Here is a 20,379-nt window from a genome sequence, read left to right as displayed (position 1 = left end):
ACTTCTAAGGAGGTAAGTATAGGTTAAAATATGAGCTTACGATAGGGGACCCCAATCTAGTCTGAGGAGAAGGGCTGATCAGGGAACGTTCCAGAAGAATCGAAGCCTGACCTCGAGGGGCAGAGGCGCTAGGCCGCTGAGAGAGGAAGAGAAGATGGCGCCGCAGGGGGCGCGGCCTGTTCTGGCATTCAGGGCTGAGGCCGAGTACCTGAGGTGAATTAGAGGACTGGACACCAAGCGCAGAGCTGGGAAGGGAGACCCAAGTTGACCCTAGGAGGAACAGGGCCCAATTGTTGGGCTTATAATACACGCGAAGGAACTGGAATTTTATCCTGAAGGCTTTCGGTTGCTAAGAAGGGTAAGCGGGGGTTTTCCAGGGCCAGATTTGTGTTTCTGAAAGATTTCTCTGGCCGTATTATGGGGGGTAGAGGCAAGTGGAGGCAAGAGTGAGTCAGGAGAATAATTGCAAGATTATAGCCCGGGGGAGAGGGGATAAGAAACTGTGGTGGTAGGAATGGAGAGAAGGGGCCTGACCGGGCATTCAGGGAGGAACAAGGGGCAGGACTTGGAGGCAACTTAAATGAGAGGGTGGGCAAGGTGGGAGTGAAGGCTGTCTTCTCATGGGGGTGACAGGGCAGGAGGGATGCTGCTCACCAAGGTAGAGATTATCAGAAGAATACCTTGGTGCCGAGGTTCAGAATTTATATGCATGAAGTTATCCTGTTATTTCCATCTCTCTTAAAGGAAAACTGATGAGTGCTGAGGCTGGAACTGTGTCCCCTGGAAACGATACGCTCAAGCACTCACCCCAGGACCAGTGACTGAGACTTCATTTGGAAATAGGGTCTTTGCAGGTGCAGTCAGGGTCAGATGAGGCCCAGCTGACTGAGGGTAGGCCCTAATCCCATGACTGGTGTCTTTAAAGAGGGAGATTTGGACACAGGGACACACAGACATCCCAGGAGAGCACCAAGTGCTGAGAGGAACAGAGAATGAAAGATACATCCATAAGCCAGAGAAAGCCAAGGATGGCTGGCAATTGCCAGCAGCTGGAAGAGGCAAGGGAAGGTTTTCCCGGATGGGTTTCACAGAGAGTGTGGCCAACTGTGGATTTGGACTTGTAGCCTACAGAAGTGCAAGAGAATAAATTTCTGTTGTTTTAAGCCACAGAGTTTGTGGCACTTTCCTAAGGTAGCCTTAGGAAAAAAATACAATGAGAATATCATAAATGCTTATTGGGGGCAAACTGAGTATACTAATCTTTTCTGATGTCCTCTTACAGACAAAAGTTATAAAGAGTCTGGCTCATGTTCTTGATAGGTTTATACTTTGATAAGCCATTAATTCATTACAAAATATGAAGCTAAGATCTCTAGTTCATTGTGGCTGACTCATTGGAAAATATTATTTTGTTTGTCACCTCTTCTCTAAATATCAAATATTAAATGTTTAGGGAGATATATTTTACTTTTAAGAGCCAATCATTATCTGGGGGAAGGGAAGCCAGGACTGAGTGGATGGTCAATGACATACTAAATCATCTCGTTGGGCTAGAGTACGCATTCTATAATTTAAAATTGGTCGTATTTTATTTTAAGAGATAGGACTTTACAGGTAAATAAGCATCAAATTAATCTTTTCCTGAAATACCCAGTGAGGCTTTTACTTTTGTCTGTGGTGCATCACAAACAAATCATCATCTTAGTGGTTATCCCTGGGTGCTTAAATCATTGGTAATTTATTTATATGCATCACTTAGATGCCTAATTTAAGCCTGGGAGTGAATTATTTTTGCTGTTGGAAACAATTGAGTCTATTGACAGGCAAAAACGATGCTTTATTCTTCTGACCATTACTCTATAGCAATGAGCCTCTGGTATGAAATAACCTAACTGTGATGACTTTCACCTTGATTGAAGCACATTAGGGTATATTTGTAACGGCTGCTCCTGGCTCCGAAACATCCTGTGATTAGACTCAGATCCTAACGTTTCACGGCTTTTTGTTTTATTTTGCTTTCGGAAGGCGAACCCATAAATGTGATAAATGTAATTCCAAGATAATGGAGTTAGGAAGCCATCACTGAAGGCAATTTTAGAGGAGACTGGAGAGTGTGGGATGATGACTTTCAAATATTTCAAATTGTGGAGGTGGAAATTAAATGGTAAACTTGGGAGGGAAGGGTGTACGGTGCAGGGGAAATGGAAATCGTCCCTAATTTAGAGAGAAAGTTTACAGTTGGACAAAAGAGCCAGGGAGAATGGTAAGCATTAACATTAGATATATCAAAAGTAAAGATTTCAATTAGTTTCTGTATGAAAAAATTAATGGGTGGCAATTCATAATAGGTCTGCTATCTAAGCTATTTCTGACCTAGGTTCAAACGTTAACTGTAATGTGCAAAAGAATTCTGTTTCTTTCTTCCATTTCTTCTTTGCTTCCAGTGTTAACAACTTTAATATGGCTCTTAGATAACTTCTAGCAAATCGAGAGCAGCAACATATTAAAAAGCACACAACATCGGATTCATTTATTAGATTGAAAATGTACCACATAAGCTCTTTGGTCATTTACTCAACTGTCTATTCATTCTGTATATTTCTACCAATTACATTGTGAACATTTTCAACATCGACATATCAACCTCTCTATTTTTCATATGCCACTTAACCTTATTATGTTGCTGGACATTTAGATCATTTCCAATATTCACTATATCAAGCAATGCTTGATGAGCCTCTTTACACAAAGTGCTTTTAAAAAATTATTGTTTCCTAGGACTGATTTGTGGATATTTCCTCTGATTTATAAAGAGCACAAATTGAATGCTGCATAAATAAGTCTTTCACTGCCACAACTATTTCTTTTAGATGTATCCTGAACTTCCTTTTAAGTAAAAAATAAATGGCATGGCCATTGCTTGTCTCCCTCTGGCTGAGAGTTCCTTCAGGCTCTCTTCTGGACTACTTGCTCTTCTGGACTGCTTGCTCTTCTGGACAGGGCTGATGAGGACAGCTGTCCTTGCCAACAGCCACACTCACACTGGTTTTTCAATACTGTTGTGCTTTTCACTTTACTTTTGTGGTAACTTGAACTAAATAATTTCAGCCTCTGCTTCCTCAGAGGGTTGTGAGAAATATTGCCACTTGCTGTGGCTTGGAAAGCACCTAGAGCTCTTTGGGTAGAAGGTATTGAAGTCACAAATTCCGCAGCACCATCTTGCTCAGGGGGCCGCGGTACTGGGAGCCAGCTCTTGTGTGTGCCCAGGTGGCCAGGCTGGAATGAACACCCAAACTCACGCGGGGCCTCGATTGGAAGATATTACTTTGTGTTCCTGGTCTTATCCGCTCAATTGACACCACGAATTCACTTGCAGAGTAGGTTTCTCATCCACGTATTCAAAAAACTTATTGAGCAGTGAATTGTGCCTGGTTGGGTGCTTAGATTCAGACTGTGGGAGGGGACACTTGCTTTCTTTAAGGTGTTGACAGTTTCTTAGGGAGGGAACACAGGACAACAGTGAAAGGCAGCACAACAGAAGGCACAGAAGTAAAACAGAGGACGATCCTTAGCCTGTCTGGGGTTGGGTAAGAAAAGATTTCTTCAAAGAAGGTGGAATCACAGTAGAGTTTTGCAGGATCAATACAGCATTTTCTTGGAATGGGTGGACGGAATCTCTGTGAGGCATACCAGAAGAGATGCTGATGCAAGATCATAAAATGAATACTGTTCAAGGGAGAATTCTAGTATATGGTAGCGTCTAATAGGAGACGAGACGAAGCCAGGGGTGGAATCACACAGGATTTTGCTAAAGAATGTGCGCTTCGCCCAGTAGAGATGGAACATCTGAACTTTTAAAAAATTTATTTTTAGCAGAGAAGACTTACAGAAAAATCATTCATAAAGTGCAGAGTTTCCATATCCACCCTATTATTCACATCTTGCACTGGTGTAGTACATTTGTATAATTCATGAAAGAGCATCTTTATAATTGTACTATTAACTATAGTCCATCATTTACAATAGGATTCACTGTACTGTACAGTCCTATGCTTGTTTGCTTTTAAATTTTTTTCTAGTAACATATATACAACCTAAAATTTCCCCCTTTTAACCACATTCACATATATAATTCAGTGCTGTTAATTACATCCACAAAGTTGTGCTACTATCACCACCATCTACTAACAAAACTTTATGATCAATCCAAATAGAAACAGTGTACAATTTAAGCATTAACTCCTCATTCCCTATCCCTACTCCATCCCTTGGTAACCTATATTCTAGAGTCTGACTTGGTGTCTAAACTTTTAAAGCAGTTGTGGCACAGTCTGATTTGCATTTTATCTACATAGTTTCAGATGCAGGGTGGATTGGTTGGGAGGAAAGGGTAGAATTAGAGAGACTATTTAAGTGACTGTTTAATAATTCCATTGAAAATATATGGGGAACCTTCTAGTAATGAAGTCTCACGAATTAACATTTCATTCTTTCATTTTGTGTGTCTACAGTCATTCTGTTATGCAAATTTCTCTGATAACTTGTTCAGTTCTTCATAGATGTAATAAAGGAATTAGCCAATATTTATTGGTCATAAAGTATCTGCAAGATATTAGGCAAGGCATGTCTGGAGATTTAAAACAAGTACAATTCATGGTACAACTACCTGAGAAACTTTTGGGACAAAGTAGAGCAACAAACAACAAACAAATATTTTCAAAACTGCCTTTGCTTCCAGGGTGCTCAGTGTAGTGGAGAAAAGAAGACTCATGCACAGAATTAGAAAACAAAGCAATTTATGCTTTGTAGGTATAGTATTTCTTATTCATGATTATACAAAAGCCTTAAAGAAGGTAAGAGTTGTAGGCTCAGCGGCTGAGAGATTCCCATGAGGGAAGTAGGACTTGAACTAGACCTTGAAAGAAGAATAGACTCAAACAGATGGAGAGGAAGGGCTCTTAGCTGGCTCAAGCCACATGACTGAACATGCTCCGGAGGCTTCTGATGGATGCTCATCCTCAGCACATGGTGCAAGCATAAATTCTAGGTCGTACATAAAATGTGGTAAATTTCTAGAATGATGTCTTCCTTAGTTTGCATTCTCCAGGAGCAGTGCCTGAGAGAAGGATAAGATTGGGTAAAGCACCCCCCCCCCCCGCCCCCCCGGGGTTGTAGGTTCCCAGGCAGCTCAGCCTCACCTGGGAGAGCAGGCCAAGCAGGTGGCAGAGCTCTGGGCTGTCCTCCAACAAGGAGCAGAGGGAGCTGGCTCTTGGCAGTCAGAGCCCCCAGGAGCGGGTGTGCAGGAGATGGCAAAGGGTTCCTGGGGCTCTGCAGGGGTGCTGAATGCAGCTGCTCAGGGTCCATGCCCAGGCCGCCCCTTTCTCGGCTGTCATGGGGTTCCAGGGTTGCGGGGCTATTTGGAACAGGTGCTTAGTGCACCCAAGAGGGGATCCGGTTTTATAATCCCCCATTCATCGTGTGCCTTTGTTCCTCCCAGAGAACACAAACGTATGAAAGTCGAAGCACCCTCCCCAGAAATCCTCACATTCTTAACGGCGACCGGGTGCAACATAAAATGTTTTACTACATAAAGTTGGGCCCGTAGGCATGTCCTCGGGGGACAGCTGTCCCAGAAGGCTTAGCTTGCTTCTCCTTGAATGCGGTCTGCTGTTACCTACGGGAGTTTTGTTGGGCTGAGCAAGACTGGAAGGCTGTGTGTTCCCTTTTCCTTACATAAAATGTCTTCTACTTCATCATCAGGTCTTTTGTCCACAGAATTTTGCAGAAAGTGTTTCCAATTTTTCAGAGTAATTTGAAATGGATAGGAGTCATACTGGTAAAAACTGTGGACCCCCAATTTTCTGAGCACTGTGTTTAAAAACTTACCTTTTACTGATTCTCTTCTTTCTCTGGCAGTTTCTGTCTGCAGGTTCACATATACATTCAAATCTAAAATGTATGTAACACATTTGGGGCATGTTCAGGTTCTATTTCTTGTTTTCCCGTTTTTTTCCCATTCTTAGTCATTTTTCATATGTCATTCACCAGAAATCCCACTTATTTGTTCTCCACAAAACCAACTGGAAATATAAAAGAAATGCAATTTAGTAGATACTAAAATAGAGAAAAAGTCATACAGAAAACCTGCGAAAAGGAAGGAAACTGACCATGGAGCAGATGCTCCAAATGCACAAGACCAGTCAATCAGATGCTTGAGTGTTCCACGCAGATTTTCTTCAGGCAAATCACTTGGCATTGGTCGGAGAACCTTGGCCAGCCAGGCCCATCCTGCCACCGGGCTGTTAGCTGCTGGCTGAGTCCAGGCTGGTGCCCTCCATCCCTGGGCAGTGGGAAGCCAGGGGACTCGCTAGAGGCTCTGTCCTCGCTCCGTGGAGCGCAGGATGCTGACGGTTCAGCTCCTGGTCCTTTGCTCTGGAAGCTCATCATCTGCGCTGAAGTTACCTGCTTCTGTGCCTCCCCCTCAACCCAGACGCTGTGCATTCCTTGTCTTTATCTCAACGCTCATCTGTGCTGAAAGGATGGAAGGAAGACTTGTGCAGGAGCTAAAACTAATGCCCATTCTGCTCGACTCCTGCGCTTTTGGTTCCTCATTCTCCATCTCTTACCCCTGGCACCCCCTCCCGCCAGGCCGGCTCTGCCTCTTCTCGGCTGCACCTGTTCCGTCTGGGGCAACGGCCTGTGGGGCCCTGATTATCCTTTCCCTTCCACTTGGAAAACAGAATGATGGGCAATTTCACACTAGTCTGCGGTTGCCTGCCAGGAGCTGCCGTTACGTGCATTTTAACAAAGGCCCTTAAAGAACTTGATCTCTAATTAGCAGATCCAAGTCATGGGAAAATAAGATGATATTTAGAAACAACACCTTTCTTGGCACCTGTTTTGCCTCCGCAACAGTCCCTGCCTAGGAGAGGTGCCTGCAGCGCTGGGTGTCGATAGGTTTATCCTGCCCGCCACCAGCTGGGTGGCTTACCTCTGGGTATTGTGAGAAGTAAACAGGCTGGCACTGGCAACGTGTGTGCTTGGTGCTGGCCCATAGGAGGAACTCAATCAAAGTTTATTATTTTGCTCTAAACATAGATATAAAGCATTTTTCTTAAGTATACAAAGGTCTTAGTTTGCTAGGGCTGCCATAAAAAGCTGTCATTAATTCAGTGGCTTAGAGCAGGAGAATGTTATTGCCCAACTGTAGTGGGCTGGAAGTCCACCACCAAGGGTGGGCAGTGCCCGGTGCCTCGGAGTCCCCTGGGCTCTGGCCGTAGCTTGCCGGCAGGAGCCTCTCTGCCTTCCTCACAGGGCTGTCTTCCTCACAGGGCTGCCTTCCTCACAGGGCTGCCTTCTCTGTCTGTTATTCCACATTTCCTCTCCTTGTGAGGACACCAGTCGTGTTGGAGTAGGGCCCCTTACTCAGTTTGGTCTCGTCTTACCTAGTAACCTCTTCAGAGATCTTATTTCCAAATAAGTCCACATTCACCAGACCAGGGGGTCAGTTTTGACCATATCTTTTTGGGGGACACAATTCAATCCTTAACAAGAAGACAGAATGCTTAATGGGGTCCACACTGACAATTCACTAACTTAGAACTGTGCTCATCTTTTGGTTCTTTTTCTATAAAAACCTGCCATGCAGAAATCTACATTAAATTCCCAAACCTGGGAGACCAATTGCTAACATTTTCATGGAAAACAAACCAGTGCTCCTTGGCTGTGTTGTCAGTGCTCAGTCGTACAGGACCTCAGAAATGTACTAGTTAAAATTCTTATCCTCTGTTAGTCATTTTTCTTCCTGGTTGGGAGATACTGCAGGATTGCTCAAAAGTTAGACTTTTAAAAATATGCTTCAGTCAACTTTACTGAACTTTACTAATAAATAAAGAGCTTCATTCTCAATGTGCCTTGATGGACAGACTGAAAACATGTTTTAACAATTAGAACCTGCAAACAAAATCTGACATGAGAGAATCCCTGGCTGTCCCTCCAGCAGACATTCTCAACTTTGGGACATCCTCAAAACTTGCCCCAGAGAGGCATTTGGGTATGGGGGCTGGTGGGTAGTTGGCCTCAGTGGCTGCTTCCTGTGTGCTGACTGTAAAGCGTTGAATTACAGTTGGGAAAACTCTGCCCAAGCCTGAGTAGCGGGTTTTTGCTCTTTGGGGCTCAGACGGGGGCATCACATTTTGGACATACTGCAAACTTTCTCTTAATGTGTATTTTTGGGCTTACTCTCAGGTTTGCCATCCAGGGTGCATTTTCCTCATTCTAGTTCCTTCTCTCCCTCCCCCTTCACCTCTTCCCCCTTCTCTTTCTCCTCCTCACTTTTCTCCTCCTCCTCCTTCTCCTCCCCTTTCTTCTATCTTTTCATTTAAACAGATGGCCTTCCTTTGTCTTGCTTCAAGATGGATTTGAACATTTTTGCCTGCTTATAATTGGGGATTAGTGGGACGATCTCTTTTGCTTGATTAATTTTGAAAACGTTATCTCAGGTCAGTTTAGAATACATAGTTATCATTGTCACCATTTTATTTTTCATTTATATGGAACACTATTAAGAGTTTTTGGGAAAACAGTTCCCGGCTGAGCTTGTACATGGTTTAGGCACGGTTGGGAATAGGAGAAGCTATGGCTATTATCACTTCTAATTAGCTGCTGTAATCAGAGTGCTCTTGCAGATGGCTCATAACAATTCTGGCTGTTTAATTTTTACTCTATTTTCAGCATCATAAGAACAAGTTATTGTTTTGTGCTTTAGAAACCCTTGGGAGATGGCTGACTGAGGAGGAGACAGGGATTTGGACATCAACTGTACAGAAGAGATGGTTGAAATTGAGAGAAGATGGGTTTACCCAGTGATAGAGTGGAGAGAAAAGAGTGATGGAGTTCTGCGAACAACATTTGGAAAGGGCCAGTAGAGGAAGAGGAACCTGAGGGAAGTCAGGAAGGCAGGAGCAATGCCACAGAAGCCAGTGTGGGAAAGCGTTTCCAGGAGGGCTAGGGGGCCAGAGTTAGAGGTCAAGGAATATGGACACAGCCAGTGGGTTTTCAATGAGAAAGTCATCAGGTCATGAGTGACTGGGGGAACGGTGGGGATGGACGCCTGCTGGAGTTGAAGCATGCGTGAGAAACGAGGAAGCAGACCTAGGGAGGATTGTGCTTCTTCTAGAATTTTGAATGGACGGGAAGAAGAAAGGAGAGATTGGGTGACACTACAGGGTCCAAAGTTAGTTTTCAGCGTGGGAGAGAGAGGCTGTTCAGAGCTGAGGGAAAAGGTCCATTCAGAAGCAGAGGTTAAAGATATAGGAGAGAGTTCAGAGAGTGTGTTCTGAAATGGAAAAAGCATGGGCTTAAAAATCAAATGAATTCATTTGATTTCTGCATCTACTATTTATCTACCAGCACAGCCATCACTCGGGAAAGTTTCTTAATTTTTTTTTTTTTTTTTAAATCCATGAAACAGCATAGTCATGCTACCTGAGTGATTATACTTGTTACCAGGAACAGGGGAGAAGAGCCTTTCACTTAGCAGGGGCTTCAATTTATGTAGTTCTTCAAAATTTATTGCACAAACACATATTTTCAAACCTTTTGTTGTGGAACTTTCAAACATATACAAAAATAGAATAAATAATCTAATTAATTCCCCTGGGCCCATCATTCAGCTTCACCAGTGATAGAGTTCAGGCCAAAATCATTTGCACTATGTGTTTCCTTCATACCTCTATTGTTCTGAAGCAAATCCCAGATTTTGTGTGACTTCATCTGTAAATTTACTAGCAAGCATTTCTAAAGACAATTGGTCTGTTTTTTTAACATAGACACAGTAACATCATCACACTCAGAAATTCCTTAAAATTATTAAATGTCAAGTTCACATTTGTACAGTTTTAAGAATATTCTTTTTTTCCAAGTTCCATACATTGTAATTGTTGAATATGTTTCTATTTAACTCCTTCACTTTCTTGTTCTTCCTATTTCTCCTCATTTAGTTTGAGAAATAAAATCTACTAATGCATTTTATTTTTTTTATAAGATTTATTTTTATTTATCTTCCCCCCTTGTTGTTGTTTGTACTTGCTGCTCTCTGTGTCCATTCGCTGTGTGCTCTTCCATGCCTGCTTCCCTTTTCTTCTCGTCTTTCTCTTTAGGAGGCACTGGGAACTGATCCTGGGACCTCCGGTGTGGAAGAGAGTCACTCATTTGCTTGAGCTTTGTCTCCCTTGTCCACTGTGTCTCTCACTGTCTCTCCTCTGCATCTCCCTTTGTTGTGTCATCTTGCTGCACCAGCTCTCCACGGCACTGGCCATCAGCTCTCTGTGGCACAGGCCAGCTCACCTTTGCCAGGAGCCCTCAGGAATTGAACCTGGGGTCTCCCACATGGTAGATGGGAGCCCAATTGCTTGAGCCACATCCACTTCCCTACTGATGCATTTTAAACTCTTTAACTCTTCATGTAACCTTCCTATCCTTACAGAGATAGTCACTATTCTGGTTTTCTTTTTTGTATATTTATATAAGATACATTTTTTTAAAAATTTTATTAGAAAAATTGTATGTTTACAGACCAATCATGCCTAAAATACATGATTCCCATACAACACCCCACCATCGACACCTTGCATTGGTGTGGAATATTTGTTACAATTGGTAATAACACATTTTTATAATTGCACTATTTTTTAAACAGAATTTACATTTGTTACACGTGATGAAAGGTTATTATAATAATTCTGTTTTAATTTGCTAAAGGTGGCCAATGCAAAAATACCAGAAATCAGTCAGCTTTTATAATAGGAATTTGTTAGGGTAAAATCTTACGGTTCTGAGGCTGTGAAAATGTCCAAAACAAGGCATAATCAGAGATGCAGGCTCCATGAAAGTCAGCTGCTCCACTGCTCCTGGACTCCTGCCACGCGGCAAGGCAAAATGGCGGCTGGTCTGTGCCTTCTCCTCCAGGCTCATGTTCTCCCCAAGCTCAGCTGTGGGCATTCAGGCAAATGGCTCCTTTCTCCCCAGACCTTGTCGCTTGAGCTTTGGGCTGCTCTGCTGACTCCAGCCTCGGGCCTCTCTCTCAGCCTTTCGGGATTTCTCTCTGTGCAGCTGCAGGCGATCCTGGAGTCCTCTCTCACACGGCAGGGTAAAATGGCTGCTCTCTTCCTCTGTGTGTTGGTGAATGTTTCTCCCATTTATGAAAGACCCACCCTGGGTCACCCCTCACTGAAGTGCTCCTGTCAAAGATCCTCAACCAAATTCAACACCATCAAAGAGTCCCATGCCCACAGGAATGGATCAGCTCCAAGAATATGATCTTTTCTGAGATTTATAGATGCTTCAAACTGTCACAAGTACTCTTAATTATTGTCCATAGTTTACACGATGTATATTTTTTGCACACACCACCCTACTGACACCTTGTATTACTATTGCCCATTCGTTATAATTCGTGAAAGAACATCCTTCTACTTGTACTATTTGAATATGTTTTACAGTTTCCTTTCTACCATAGGTTCATTCCCCTCCACTGCATCTCCCCCACACTACTCCCAACCCTCCTTCACTCTTTCTTTTTGTCTTTTTGAGTTTCCTGTAGCATGGATCTGCTGATTGCTTTCCCCTAGTGTCTTTTAATATGTTTCTCTGCTCTTTGCAGTTGTGTAAATTGGCAGTAAGATTTAGAGGCTTGATCACTCTCAAGGTTGATTATTTTGGCAAGGCTACTATATCCCAGGTGGCACTGTGGAGACATTAATGTCTTTTTGTAAATTTGCAGACATTGATGATTATTACCTACATTAATGGAAAAACCTTGTATATTGACTGCAAAATAAAATCACAAATTAAATTTTTAGTCACAAAATATCGAGGTGAGTGTTGTGAGCAAAATTGTGACATGGATGAAGTTTTCGACAGATGCTCTTTCCTTTTTCTCATTCCTCCTCTAGGGTGCATGAGCTTCCTGCCACCATACTGCTCTGGCCGTTTCCTCTCCTTAATTGTGTCAGTAGGCTGTCGGCAGCCAGAACACTCTTAGATTAAAGAAGATTTTAATAGCTAATAAACAGCTCCAAGTGATAGCACTTTGGGTTCTTTTCATTTTGAGAAATAATTCCTAAAGTTTATTCCGTAGATCAGGTACTCGAACTTCACTCTTAAATGACTACCAAGGACCCCAAAGAGCTTTTATTTATGTGGATTACATCTGTCAATATTTACTGTGTTAGAAAGTAAAATTAAGCAAAATTTAAAACATAAGAATTGACAAGCATGTGTCCCGTTAGCTTTGAGCCTCTGGAAAGATCTGTGGTTTACTTGTGAGACAATAAGAGTGAAAGAGGTAACGTACATCTCGATTTTACTGTGAAACTAGTTTTGACCTTGCAGATAACCCAAAAGGAGCACAGGAACCCCCATGGCCCTCAGAACACACTAATCACTGATCAAGATACTCAGAGATTATTGACTGAGTACCTTGTGCTGGGAATTCCAGCAGTGGAGGCGGGGAGGTGGGCAAGTGCTGGGGGAATTTCTTGGTGCCCCACATTTCCTACCACGCGTGACTCGCTCTTCTACCTCTCACACGGCAATCGTGTGCATATGAAAAATGAGCTTGTGTATGTATTAAACGAAAATGATTTGGTATTTTCTTTGTGGTCACTAACTTCTTGGTTGGTGTGAACATAATCAGGAAGTGTGGTATTCGAAGTGCCAGTGTTTGAGTTGCCAGCCAGCACTGGTCAGGCTTTGCTGTGAAGTTCAGCTTCTGGATATGATCTCTACTGAGATAAACACCGGTAAGGGCATTTCAGTGGTGTGTCTCACTGCATGGTTAACAAGTAAAGCTTGCTGGAATATGTGTGAATAAATGTATCCTCTGACCTATTTAAGAGCCAGCTTCTTTTGAAATCATTGTTTTAAAAAGGTTGTTGCTTCGATATGCGCTCATCAATTGTAACAAATGTAACACACTAATCAAAGATGTTGTTAATCAGGAAGGGGGAGAGGGTGGAGTTTATGGGGATCCCCCTATATTTTCAAGTTATCATTTATGTAATCTAAAGCTTCTTTAAAAATAAAATTTAAAAGAATGTTGAAACATGTTACTAGCATTAACAGTGATTTTGGTAGGACCTTCTATGTAGCTTCCACCTCTACATCTAAAAATCTGACATCTTAAGTCCTGTCATTTACCTCTTCTTTCCAGATAGTTTTACAATAGCTCTGCAATCAAATAGCCACGTGGTCTCAGAACCTGGAGAAAACATCACACTCACCTGTCAGCCCCAAACGAAGTGGCTGACGGAACAAATTACTTGGGAAAAGATCCAGCCCCATCAGATCGACCTCATAACTTTCTGTAACTTGTCCCAGGGGAGAAGTTACACTTCAAAGTACCAAAGACAAATATTGACCAACTGCAGCCGGGGACTGGGATGGAGCTCCATTGTCCTTCCTCAGGTCACTTTCTCCGATTCGGGACTTTTCCGCTGTTGCTTCAAGGCCAAAACTGGAGAAAATGAAACCTTTGTTGTGAGACTGACCGTGACTGATGGTGAGTAATGAATGGATGACTTTAAGTGTTAGCAATGAAAAGAGTCATCCACGGCAGACTGGTTTCTGTTGTCCCTTTTCTTTGCGGCAAACACTTTTATTCTAAAACAGTTTTATTTATTTATTTAATTTCTCCCCCTGCCCGCATTTGTTTTGTGTTCGTTTGCTGTGTGTTCCTCTGTGTCTGCTTGCATTCCCACTAGCGGCACTGGGAACCAATCCTGGGACCTCCCAGAGCGGGAAAGAGGCGATAGCTCTCTTGCGCCACCTCAGCTCCCTGATCTGCTGCGTCTCCCATCATCTCTCCTCTGTGTCTCTTTTTGTTGTGTCACCTTGCTGTGCCAGCTCTCCATGTGGGCTCGCACTCCTGCACAGGGCAGTACTCCGCGCAGGCCAGCTTGCCCTCACCAGGAGGCCCTGGGCATTGAACCCTGGACCTCCTGTATAGTAGACAGGAGCCCAATTGCTTGAGCCACATCCTTTTCCCTCAGTTTTATTTTAATGGCTGAATTTAGTTAACTTGTCATTTATTGAATTTTATCATTTATATTTCCTTATCTTGTTAATCCATGAATCAAAGATTTAATGTAAGTTTAAAAGTAAATTTTCCTGATTCACCACATTCCTGAAATTTACAAAAATAAATTAACAAGAGTCTGAAAAATACAAGATATCAACACACTCTATGTTGTTGGTATATAACTCCTATCTTCCTAATTATATGAAAATAATTCACGGTGGTGACTAGGTTTTATAAACCCATGTATCCCCAGCAATGACATGGGGGCACTAGAATAGTACTTGCTGAATCCCTCTGTTGAGCTGAATTGAATTCAATAGGTGTTTGACCACGTGGCTGCTACTTTGTCAGGAGGGAGGCCTTGATTCCCTCAGGAATTTTCAGACCTCGGAGCAGGAGCTGAAAAAGCTAACTTTCAGGCTCTCTCCCCTGAGCAGCCCCCTTCCAGGACGCTATTTTAATTGTGTATTAGTATTATCATAATGGAACTCTAAATGGATCCACACCCGTGTATGAGTAAGGAAAAACTGTTTTTTTCACTTCCCACAGTACAAATAGAGAGAAACTAAATAAGGCCTGTATAAAGTATTCTGCCTTCCAGTTGCATGGGAGCAAGGCAAGCTCAGGCTTCCCCAGTTCTGCCTGCCTCTGGGCAAGATTTTTCTCTGCAGAGGGACATGTCAGAGTAAATAATTTACTTTATTGGTGGTAGAAATTTCATTTCCTTTTACTCTCCTCTGCCCTCCCTCCCTCCCTTCTTCCCATCTTCCCTCCTCCTCTCCTCTTCTCCTCCCATCTTCCTTCCTCCTGTTCTGCCTGCTCATTCACCTTGGCTTCTGTTTAGACTTTTGGAGCCAAGGTTTCCTAGACTTTGGCTGCCCCCTCGCAGACTCTGTGTAGATCGCCCAGACTGATAGTTCTTCCTGCATCAGGAATGAAGAAGAAAAGGCTCTGTGTGAGCAGCAGCCTCTGCTGCCACGGCGGCAGCTGCTTGCAACACGAGGACATTTGCCAGAGCTACAGCAGGTTTTCATCCCTCATCACCTCAGACCACATCAGGCTGTGTTTGTTCCTCTTCATGGCAGTGGCAGCTCTGGGTGACATATACATTGGAGTCACAGCAATGCGAAGAAGGGGTTGGTGGAATACTTTGGGAAGGAAAAATTAATGGGGACTCTTCATTTTAAGTGTTGACTCCATTCCTTCAGACATATATGGAAAATATTTCTCACCTAAAAAGATAGAAGTGTTTTTATGAATGTGGCCAGGAAAAAGAAAGAGTAAAAAGTAAAAACAGACACTCATCTCAGTGACCAAGGCAACAGAGTGCTCTGTTCACAAAGATGTCATCAAAGAATCATTTTAAAAAACATGTGAAGTAAAAGCTTGTCCATTATACACAGAAAAAGTAATTTTAAACATCTTAATTCATAGAGAAAATGTAGGTAATATAGATTTATATATGAAATATAGTTACTTAATTTCTATTTAATTAATAAAAATGTCTTTCATTTGTCTGAACTTGACTAAGTTTCTTGAACAAAACTATTTCTTTTCGTTGAACCTACGTTAGAAACAATGTAAAAATCTGCTCATGGAAATGAAATGAATGCAATGGCCAGTATTGTGTTTTGAGCACTCATAAAAATGTTTTCTTGATGTTCTGTAGACAGCTTGAAAGAATATCAATGAGACACTGTATCCATTAGTAAAAACTTAAATTGACAGAAGATGACAGCCATCGACTGCCTTTTGGTTTAATTCATTTTTTCAGTGATTTCGAGTGCAGGTTGGAAATTTTAAAAATTTGGTGGAAAACAAAATATATCATTTGCATTTTCTCTGGCACAGTTTATTTCAAGTCTTGAGGCTGTTTGGTCAACAATCTGAGATTAAACTGAGAAATGGGTGTAAGATGTGGAGCAGGCTTAATTTATTTCAGCTGTCAAGAGAAAAATGGTTGTGACTCAAATTTGATAAATTGCTAGGTTTCCTTCTGTTGGCGTCCATCAGCTTCTTTTACAGGACATAGTATTGGGTCCAAAGTGAGATTTTTTAGGACTCTCATGTTCTATATACACCCACAGACCAGTTAGGGGCTCTTCCCCTGCTTTTATTTGCCTAAATTTGCCTTTTGAAAAGTACCAACTAGTTCGATGTCACTCATGAGAAAGTTCATATTTCGAACAGAGGGAGAAAGTGGCAGAAGCATGAATTGAACCCAAATTTATATTGACTTTCTTTGCAGACTGAAAGGAAACATCTGCCTCTACTCTCCACTCTTGTGAACATGGGAAGTAGTACAGTGTGAAGCAGCTCCAGGCCGACTTTTTCTGAATTTGAAATTTGTCTAGATACAGGGACAAGAAGCAGAAGACAATGTATACTGGCAAGTGAGAAAAATTATGTTTGGCCTTCAAAATGCTGTGGATTTTCATTAGACATGAGAGATGTATTTTGGAATCCACAAAAAAGGATTTGTAAAGTCAATTTTTATTAATTCATGTTCAGACAGCTATTGTTTAAACGGAGCTTATTGATTATAAAAAGAACAAAAGAAATGAAATCAGTTCTTGCAGAAAGCTTCAAGTTTCTAGGGAAGGCTGGTTTTGCACAGATTTGCCACTGATGAGAATTAGAGTTACTATTGTCTTCCTGTGATCTTCTACCACCAACTTGGCCATTCAGCTCCATTGCCAGGTTTCACCTGAGGGATGGATGATCAGATTGGTGGAAAGCGAATAAAGCAGATTATGGGGAGCAAGACAAAATATGCAGGGAGAACAAGGAAACTGGCGTGAGTGACTGTACTCAAATGGCTAGGTTGGTGCAGTGTCTAAGTTATGGACTTATACAGAATGAGGTGGGTTAAATTAAAGAATAACTTGGTAGAATTCTAGATTCACAGAATGAGCAATGAAAAACCACTACCCATTTTTGAAGAAAGGTGGAAAAATTGCATTCAAGGAAGATTAAATTGAGTAGTTGAGTGTAGAATAAAAAAAGAGATTTGAGCAGAGGAAATTAGCAAAGAGCCCATTGCAGTCATCCCTGCTTGAAAGATTGCACTCTCAAACCAGACTGTGTCTCTCACAGGCTGCTACAAGGAGCCCACTTTTGGTAAGCAGGTTATAAATGGCATCTCCTCCGGGCAGACAATTAGGAAAAGGTGCCCTTTCCTCTGGGTCCCTGCAGACCCATGCTGGCTCTCTCCTTCTCCCCCTCTCTCCCCACCTCTGCCTTGCCCAGGTACAATAGGTCTTAGGGCTGCTGCCTGCATGACGTAATTGCTCGCTGAGCTGTGGCATTGACACAATTACTCATACTTTCCTACTACCTTCTTTTCCTAACCAACCTACTACTTTTCACCACAGTTACCTCATTTCCTTTAGAGTTTTGTTCAGGTCCCACCACCTTCTTGTTTTTCCACTTTAGCCCTAACTACTTCTCTGTCATTGAACCATTAAGCATCTTGGATTTCTCAAACTTTTATAACTTGGAAATTGCTCCTCTTGAGTGACTTGATAACTGTATCTATTTGCAATGGTTCAGATGCATTCTTTTAGAAAGTACTTGAGATTGAGGATTATGACATCTCTGTTTAAAGTTGTCAAGGCATCTTTCCAGAATATGCTCAATAAATGTTCTTGCTAATTCTATTTTAATACTTCTCTTCATTCTAGTAGAGACTGTGTCCAATGTGTCCAATCATTATCAAGTTTTCTAGCTAGATTATTTATAGATTTTCTCCACCAACATTTAACATTTGAGGTTTAGGTGTTGCTGATCAAAGAAATCAGAACTTATAGAAGATCAATTACAGTGCTTGGGGAGAAAATCTTCATGACCTTTTTATCTGATATAAATTGAAAAGTTTATTTCCTTCTTGAACTCTCATGTTTTTATTTTGCAATTTTTAAAAAAGATTTATTTTTCATTCCTCCCTCTTCCCCTCTCACTACCCTGCAGTTTTTGCTGTCTGTGTCCATTCGCTGTGTGAACTTCTCCTTTTGGTCTTCTCTTCTCATTTTTTCTCCTCTAGGATTCATCAGGATTCGATCCTGGGGACCTCTGATGTGGAGAGAGGTTCTCTGTAAGCTGTGCCACCTCAATTCCTAGTTTCTGCTGTGCTTCACCTTGACTCTCCCCTTCATCTGTCTTTTGTTGCATCATCATCTTGCTGCGTGACTCCCTTGTGCGGGCACTGGCTCGCTGCACGGGCACTTGGCTCGCCGTGCAGGCACTGGCTCGCTGCACGGGCACTTGGCTCGCCGTGCAGGCACTGGCTCCTGCACAGGCACTTGCACAGGCACTCGGCTTGCCATGCGGGCACTCAGCTCACCACGCAGGCGCTCATGCGAACACTCGGCTCACTGTGTGGGCACTCGGCTCACTGTGTGGGCACTCGGCTCACTGCTCAGGCACCTGGCTCACAGTGCAGGCACTCATATGGGCACTCGGCTCACCATGCGGGCATTCAGCCCACTCTGTGGGCACTGGCTTGCCATGTAGGTACGCTTTCTCTTTCTCTTTTTCACCAGGAGGCCCAATGAAATTGAACATGGATCCTCCCATATGGTAGCCACATCTGCATCCGTATTTTGCAATTTTTATATGTGGTATGTAATTGCTAACCACCAGAAGTGGAGGATGGGGTTGTAAATTGATTGCTGAAGTACTCACTAGGAAATAATGGGGTCACAGCCAAGAGAATCTTTCATATATTTCCGCTGTGAGGTAGGGGGCTGACAAAGAAGTAGGATAGATGAAGAGAGTGCTATAGGTTATAAATCTCACATACAGATGACTTGGAGGAGAGGACTAATTTTGAGACTCTATGCTCCGGAGTTTGACGATGAGGGTATCAGTAAAGAGAAAAAAGCTCCATTAATGTGTCCAGCCTTCACTTCTGCTAAAATTCAACCAGCTTGCTCCCCTTCGATTTGGGTCCCAGAACAGTTTCAGGTTGTAGACCAGAGAAGTTGTATTTTGTTTGGGATTTTATTAATCCAGAACCTCTGTCCAATTCCTATGGATTTATAGTAGACACCAAGATTGTAGACTTGGGGACAATCTGAGCGCTCCTGCCCTGGCTGCCGGGAGATCTATTTCCATGGCATAACCTTTTAGTTTCTTTAGCTACACAGGAAATAAAATATCCATGAGAGTTAATTTATATGATAGATCTATGTGACCAGAATTCTGGAACATTGGTGTCACTGCTCACAAGTTAAAATAGCTTTTATTGAAACGGATCAACTACAATTTTCAGTCCAATTTAGTTATGTTTTTAAAATTCTGAATGATAACTGGGTATCTGGATGAAACATACTGTTTCTAACATCACAAGTGAGTTGATTACTCAATCATGGTCTATTGTGCCATTCATCTTTATTTTACAGTTTCTTCCCTCTGTCCAAATTAGTTCTTTTAAGAGACATTGCATTAAAAAATTGCCACTGACCAGTTAATTTGCTTTGTAAGCCTGAGATATTGATTTATTCTTTTTTTCCTTATGTACAAAATCATAAAGTGTTCGCCTTAGTCATTTTTTTATATATACCATATTTGTACATATAAACAAGGTAGTAACTGTATGGTAATAGTAACAAGTCAATATCAGAGAGAAGGAGATGCTTAAAGGCATATGTTAGTTTGATTCAATGATACTGTTTCATAAGGAGTATTATTGAGTGCATACTACTCACTCATATATTTAAAGCAAAATCTAATTGAACACCATTATAAGCAATACATATTGGAAATATTAGAAACCAGTTAATCCTGGTTGCTACTCTTTCAATTTGCTATTCTCCTTGGCCTGAATTCAAACTCTTTTCCTGGAATTTTCTATTCCCTAGGAACTTAGACCATAGGTAGGGATTCAAATTCAGACAAACGTTACTGACTGTGTTTCCGCTTAACACCCATACCCTCATTTATTGCTTCTTTTCTAAAGACCGGCCTAATAACTCTGCCTGCAAAATAGCCATTTATTCTTTTTTTGGTCATACTGGAATTTTTCATCCTAAAACATGTGGAAACAAGCTTGTGGTTGTATATCAGAGTTTTATCAGGAACTAAACAAGGATGATTGTATAAAGTTTTCCCCAAAGCAAGTAAAAAATAAAAAAAAAAAAAAAAACTTAAACCTACAAATTCGTTAATTGAAAAAATTAAATAAAAAATTATGGTAAAAATATGGTAACTGTTAAAGCTAGATCACAGTTAATTCTAGGTGGGGTTCATTCTATTTTTGTCTATTCAAAAGTCAATTTTCTTAATAAAAAGTGAAAACG

At 41.8% G+C, this 20,379-nt stretch overlaps 1 protein-coding gene across 1 annotated transcript in view; it reads left to right on the top strand.

Moving 5' to 3' along the window:
• Positions 1–20,379, top strand: part of CD226 (CD226 molecule) — a 67,216-nt gene that overhangs the window by 20,614 nt on the left and 26,223 nt on the right. Inside the window, exon 3 of the mRNA XM_004461515.5 lies at positions 13,214–13,561. Within this exon, the coding sequence (XP_004461572.1) occupies positions 13,214–13,561 (348 nt within the window). The remainder of the gene's footprint in view (positions 1–13,213; positions 13,562–20,379) is intronic.

This window comes from Dasypus novemcinctus, chromosome 16, assembly GCF_030445035.2.
Source record: "Dasypus novemcinctus isolate mDasNov1 chromosome 16, mDasNov1.1.hap2, whole genome shotgun sequence".
Classification (NCBI taxonomy): Eukaryota; Metazoa; Chordata; class Mammalia; order Cingulata; family Dasypodidae; genus Dasypus; species Dasypus novemcinctus.
Note: the sequence above shows the minus strand (reverse complement) of the source record. Positions and strands in the feature narration are given on the sequence as shown.